Below are 6711 nucleotides of genomic sequence, written 5' to 3' on the forward strand. Positions count from 1 at the left end.
CGTACAATCTTTAATAACTAGTCATTTTAGATAGTCTGTTTTGTTTTTTTATCCATACCCCTTTTCCCGCAGTGTCAGCATCTTCTTAAAGCAAAACTTTAAGATTTACATTGGAAATTTTGTAGTTTTTCTCTTTCGGTGTGCCACATCTCGTTTCCATTCTTTCCCCTTCACTTGCTGCTACCCCGCGGCTCCTCGTTGTCTCTCCTCCGCTGCCGCGGCGTCTCCTCCTGGCTCACAACTGCGTAGCCCCTTTCCTTCATGTCCTCCGCTGCTGTCCTGGCACTTTCGTTTGTCTTCGTTCAGTTCGCCCAGTGTATCCGGATTTTAGCAAGTGGTGTCTGGAAACGTATTCCTTTCTCCTTCAATATTTTTTTAATGCCCTTATATGCCTTTTGTTTTTGGACAATCTTGGTTGGATAATCATGGTCAAAGTAGATTTGTTTACCCGTTACCTGGATCTTTTTCTGCTACGCAGCAAATTGTGCAGAGTTAAATCAATACTATTGTATTTGGTCCTTTTCAGAATTGGCATTAATTTAAATCTTAAAGTTATAACCATTTAAAGTGTTAAAATTACTCAGTTTCTTGTGAAGGCTTTCAAAATTGTTTCTTTGGTCTCAAATCTTGAAGCCTAGAATGGTCACCCCAAAGAAATCATAAAACAAACCATTGTATTTAAACAATGTCAGTATAAAAAGGCAATAGACGCAAAAGACGAAGTAAATCTGCCATGTCTCTAAGAAAAAAATAAGAATTAATTTTTAGGTCCCCCCCATCATTGTTAGAACAATGATTCAGTCCGAAGTGTAGGACTGAACCAACTTTGAGTACTGGTTTATTGACTTAGTCAATGTATGGGGAACTACCAGGCAGAACCTTTGAGTAAAACTGGTTTTTAGTTCAGTACCCCACATTTCCTCTTGCAGACCAGTTCTGCATTTGTATAGCAGGTCAGAAATGCATTGCAAATTAGATTTTGTTTGTTCCACTTTCCCCCCTTCTCTTGTCCTTTGAAAAATGCATTTTTGAGCCATTTAGGACTGCTCGAATTATTCCACTTCTTTGTCCTTGGATACATGCTAAAATGAATAACATGCATAAATAAATGTATATCCTCAGCCAGTATTGGATCATCTGGACTGTTGTATTTCTTAGTGAGTTCCCCCAATTATGACACAGAGCATTTTAGTAGCAAAGACTGATGGAAAAAGGAAACAACAATGTGTAAAAAGCAGCTTTGCTGGTGAGTATGACTCCCCAGCAAGAAACATTTATTGAGCTCAAGTCTTACCTTTGTACATCTCAGTTTGATTAGTTTGGCAAAAATGCTTGATGACAAAATCATCAAATACAAGTAGATGCAGTAAGAAAAACTGAGTTGCTTAAGATTTTTTTATGCACTGAACAATACTTGATCAAAATATGATCTTGTATCAAGAGCTGTGGAAGACAGGTGAGATCTTTTCTTCATTGATAAATGATTAATCTGTTCAAACTGGCTTAATCTTTATGGCTTCCATCCAGTTTCTTGAACAAGACCTAACTTCTTTCAGTCTGCATTGAGCCTCTCCTGCTGCATGTCCCCTGAGTCCCATGTAGGTCCACCTTAGATCTGCAAACAAAACATTATCACACTCAGTATTCTGTCCTGACAACCTTTAAGTTGTTCTGTTCAAAAGCATGCAACTTTAAGAGCCTAACTTCAACACCTCCCTTCTGAATAACCTTGGAGAATAAAGCAAGGTTATTCCCACAGGTCTCTTGTTGCCATGTACAATGTAAATATACACAGGGGCTTTGTACCTCTTAAAATGGGTTTTCATGGGTTCACAGTCAGAGATGTGATTGTAAATATACTTCCAAATGTAAACATTTTCCCTTAGAATACTTGTATTTATAGTAAAAAAAACCCCAAAACAAAACAAAAACCCTTGAGATTTCTCAAGTCCAAAAATTATGCTGTAGTAACAACCAATATATTGTCTATATTGTTCCATTTTGTTTGGTCTCATCTCTCAATCATGATGATGTTTGAGAAATCCTTTAAAGAATCAAAACACTCCAGGTTTTTGATGAGGCAATATCACTATAACCCGATGTAAACTCAAAAAAGTTAATTTTACATGATACCCCCCCCCCCCTTTGAAATGCAAGATGTTCCATTCATTTTACTAATTAGTTTTAATAATGAGGTGATTGTGCCAGTGAAAAAAAAATTTCCTTAGGAAGGTATAACAGAAAATAATTGAGAACCACAGTTCTTAGAGTACACCGGGAATAATTTTTTTGAACCATGCATACATGTCATAATCCATACAGAAACTGAACTACTTCTTGTACAGAATGAGGAATCAGCTGTAAGCACAAAAGTACAAATGTATTTTGAAATTTAACTGAACTACAAGTCTCCACAAAATAAGTGTATTTGTTTTACATCACAAAACTAATTAAATTAGCTTTTTCAGGATAGGGAAGCTACAGTGGTATGTTGCTAATGCTTGTGCTAGCACATACAATGACAGGAACACAGGAGAACGGACCGGACTACATGGGAAATCAATACACAACTCGAGGAGGATTTGAACAAGTGGGGGATTTAAATCTTTTAGCTGGCATGTTTTACTCTTACCTGTTATGAGTCATGTGACTCTTGACAAGGTGCCCAGCAGCCAGAGCACTCAGCAGTGAGAGCTCTCCAGCCAGCACTGTGGCACATACAATCCTGGCCAACTGGCAGGCATTCTCCCCTGGGTACTGCTGACTGGCACCCTGGACTCCCAGCATCTGAACAAATGCATGCACATGTTATGCTTCTTTATCCGACTTCCATTCATTTCTATCGCCTAACCCCAACTAAACTGAACCATTACCAGTATATACTTAACCCTAAACTTTACATAAACTCAATTCAATGCAGCTTGCATGGAGTGACCAAAAGAGAGGAATCAGAAAGGCTAAAAGAGATTACAAGAGGAGGATGAAGGAGCACCCAGGCAATAACAGCAGGCAGGTTTGGGTGGGAATCCAGCACATCAACTACAGCTTCAGCTGCAATGGAGCAACTGAAGGTGACATCTCACTAGAGGAGATGTTGAACCTCTTCTTTACTCGTTTTGGGTCGAAGCCTCCAGTGACAGCTGTTCTGAATGCAGTGTGCAGTTAAGCAACTTTATCCTCAAGGTGGAGGAATATGAAGTGAGGTGAGACGCTCGCTATACTCTGTCCATCCCAGAAAGGCAGCAGGATCTGATGGTGCTCCTGGATGTGTGCTGAGGTACTGTGCAGAACAGCTGGATAGGGTATTTACTAAAGATCTTAACATCTGTCCCTGTCTCAGGCCAGAGTCCCATCCTGCCCATCTCCACCATCATTCCCATTCCTAAAAAAATAAGAAATTACATCACCGATCACCTGCCTGAACAACTACCGACTAGTGGCTCTCACCCCATTGGTGATGAAATGTTTTGAAAGACTGCTTAAGAGTCACATCTTGCGTTCATTCCTCACACATTTGATATGCACCAGTTTGCTTATAGAGTTAACAGGTTAACTGAAGATGTTGTTGCCACTGTCCTGCATTCTGTCTTGTCCCACCTGGAGCGCTATGCACAAATCCTCTTCAATAATTTTAACTTGGCTTTCAATACCATCCTCCATGACATATTTGTGTGTAAACTGGCAGACATGGGAATCCCCTCTTCCACCTGTTGCTGGATTAAGGACTTCATGACAGATCACAAACAAAGAGTCAGAGTGGGCCTGCATACCTCTTCAGTTATCAGCATCAGCACCGACTCAGGGAAGTGTGCTGAGCCCTCTGCTCTTCACGCTGTACACACACACACGATTGTATTTCCAGACCACACAACTGTAGTGGGTCTCATCTCAGGGGGAGATGAGCCTGCCTACAGGAACGAGGTGGAGTGACTTATAGCGTGGTGGACAGACAACTTGATCCTTTATACAGGCAAAACCAAGGAGATTATAGTGGATTTTTAGGAGAAGAGTCATTCAACCACTATACATCTGCGGAGAACTGGTGGAGAGGGTGTCAAACGTCCGTTATCTGGGAGTTCATATCATGGATAACCTGGCCTCTGATGTAAACACAGCAGAACTGGCAAAGAAGGTCCAGCAGAGAGAAACAATATTTCTCTAAAAACTGCTGGTGTCCTGTTGATGCTCTTTTAAGAACATCATCTGCTGTTGTCTGTGTGTGGTTCTCCAGCTGCACAGCAGCTCAAAGGAAGACTCTCCAGAGAATCATTAAATCTGCCTAGAAGACCATCGGCTGCTCTCTGCCTTCTCTTTAAGTACTCCACAGGTCCCACTGCCTCAGGAAAGCCAGGAACATTTTAAAAGACTCCTTACACCCTGGACACAATTTATTCCAACTGCTGCCATCTGGCTGCAGATACCCAGTAGCCATAAGGGCATTAAATGCCACCTAGTACCATTTATCACCAAATTATAATCCGTGTAATTTTTATTACACATTTTCTACAACGACAATAAAGATTGATTGACTTTAGGTTCTAAATCTAACCTCTAGCCCAAAAACAGCACTTGTGGGGACCAGAGCCTGGTGTGTTAAAGTTGTTGCCCAAGTGGAGCCAGCACATTAACTTAATCCTCATTATCGTCCAGCATGTTAGTGATTTTTCTTCTAGCTTCTGTGTCAATCATCAATGACGTTCAGGTCGGATGAATGCGACCTGGCTGTACACACAGGTCATATCAGAAAAGATTGGATACATATTGGATTTAAAACCACATATCCAAGTGGCCTGGATCGCATTAGGAAAAAAAACAAAACAAAAAAACAAAACATCTGTGTTGTTCAAACTGTCATGAAAAGATCAGATATAGGTCACATAAAGGCAAAAAAAAAAAAATCAGACTTGGGCCACTTTAAGATGCAGCGTGAACACAGCCTTTGTCAGGAGATTTATTTGTTTATATTGGGAATAAGAAAAATTTATTTGCCAAATTAAAAATGATTTCTTGTTTATCCAACAATATGATTAAGGAACAGTAAAATAAACATAACTAAAACTGCCCCATATGATAATTTCTCATTTGAATCTGTGAAACTTTAAAGGTAACTTAGAAGAACAGTGTGTTTATGGAGCTACAGGAATCCTGTTAAAATCGGTGTTTTAACAGGCTGGTGTTTAACCAGCTCGGCTGACAGCCGGAGAGCTGTAAATACAGTAATCTAAATACTTTACCATATGTTGATAAACTGATCCAGTTCAGTGCAACCGTTAGGCCTAACAAAACCAGCTGTACTTGGTTAAACTCTACAGAGGAAACAATAATATTCAGGCATGTTGTTTGCCAACTCAGCTTTACTATGAGTTACTGAAACAGGTTTACAGGTGTGCTGCGTGTACCTTGAGGCAGGCTTGTTGAGGGGGCAGGTTGGTGCCTCCTCCCACAGTGCCCACCTCTATAGAGGGCATAGTACAGCTGATGTACAGGTCCTTCCCTGTTGGTCCTGATGGCTCCATGAGAGTAATGCAGTTACTGCTGCTTACTGACTGGGCCGGATCCTGATAAACACACATTGAGAGACATGTTTAATGCTGAAATGTAATAAAATAAATTAACAAGCAATGATTAAAAAGAACCTCCTTACCTGCCCGCAGGCTATGTAGATGGCAGCCACCAAGTTGGCAGCATGTGCATTAAATCCACCAATGCTACCTGCCATGGCAGAGCCAACCAGGTTCTTACTGATGTTAACTTCTATCAGTGCCTCAGTTGTAGTCTTCAAAACCTGAGGAATGGGAAAAACAGGGAAATCAATTGTGAGACAACCTCCATAGTGTTTCTACGTGCTGGAGACCACCACTCATACCGAGCACTGTTAGAGAGATGTTTCTCCCTACTGGCACAATATGCTTCCTCTGGATGAGGAATTCATCCAAAATTAATAATCAACGGCAATCTGCTGAGCTTTCTTGGATATGTTTTATCGTAACATGGTCAACTAAATTGGAGTGTATAGAATTATACATCTGAGGTTCCCCCCAGAGGAACTGCCAACAGCGCTGCCTGCTTTGTCCAGAAGACAGTTTGTTGAAGCAGGTGTATGATAGCATCATCAACTCCAACTATATTTTGATAAGCAAACTGCAGAGGGTCTTGATATGAGCTTGTCTTCTTACTCAGGTGGGCCAACAGGATTCTTTCTAGGACCTTCATGTTGTGGGATGTCAGGGCAACAGGCCTGCAGTTGTTGATGACTGATGGATGAGTTTTCTTTGGTATTGGGACCAGGAGGATGTCTTCCACGACAGTTTGAAGAGATGCTGCAGAATCCTACACAGGGTGGGATGTCTGTCTGGGGTCAGGAGAAGAGAATGATGAGCTTGTTCTTGAGCTGAACCTGTTGAACAGAGCTCATTTGCTCTGTCCCTACTTCCATCCGTCTGATCCTCCTTTTAATTGAGGCCTGTAACCTTCTTCATCCCTGACCACATCTCTGATATTGTTCCTTCTGCAGTTTATTCTCCAGCCTCTTCCTGTACTTCTCCTTGTTGTCTCTAATCTTGACATTGAGCTCTTTCTGTAGACTTCTCAATTGCTCCTTGTCTTGTTCCCTAAAGGCTCTTTTTTTTGACTTGTTTAAAAGTTCCTTTCGGTCACTGGCGATCCAGGGTTTGTTATTCGGGAACCATCTCACTGTTCTGGTGGGGATGG

The 6711-nt window shown here is 41.1% G+C and overlaps 1 protein-coding gene across 1 annotated transcript; it reads right to left on the reverse strand.

The window, feature by feature from the left end:
• Window positions 1–1226: 1226 nt before the first annotated feature.
• On the reverse strand, window positions 1227–5955 carry LOC103155681 (3-hydroxy-3-methylglutaryl-coenzyme A reductase-like). Its single transcript, XM_016663750.1, has 4 exons — window positions 5645–5955; window positions 5400–5558; window positions 2633–2787; window positions 1227–1615 (listed from the first exon to the last, which is right to left on the reverse strand). The coding sequence occupies exons 1-4, from the start codon at window positions 5717–5719 to the stop codon at window positions 1543–1545; spliced, it is 462 nt and encodes a 153-aa protein (XP_016519236.1). The 5' UTR covers window positions 5720–5955; the 3' UTR covers window positions 1227–1542.
• Window positions 5956–6711: the final 756 nt, after the last annotated feature.

Source organism: Poecilia formosa, unplaced genomic scaffold (genome assembly GCF_000485575.1).
Source record: "Poecilia formosa unplaced genomic scaffold, Poecilia_formosa-5.1.2 Scaffold441, whole genome shotgun sequence".
NCBI classification, from domain to species: Eukaryota; Metazoa; Chordata; class Actinopteri; order Cyprinodontiformes; family Poeciliidae; genus Poecilia; species Poecilia formosa.

Bases quoted from the DNA above. Each gene is read 5' to 3' on its own strand.
- LOC103155681 (XM_016663750.1), bottom strand. From the start codon at position 5,719: ATGGCAGGTAGCATTGGTGGATTTAATGCACATGCTGCCAACTTGGTG. The intron at 2,788-5,399 runs GTACACGCAGCA...GCATTTGTTCAG, and splicing joins CTCAACAAGCCTGCCTCAAG to ATGCTGGGAGTCCAGGGTGC. The intron at 1,616-2,632 runs GTAAGAGTAAAA...TTTTGTTTGCAG, and splicing joins AGTCACATGACTCATAACAG to ATCTAAGGTGGACCTACATG.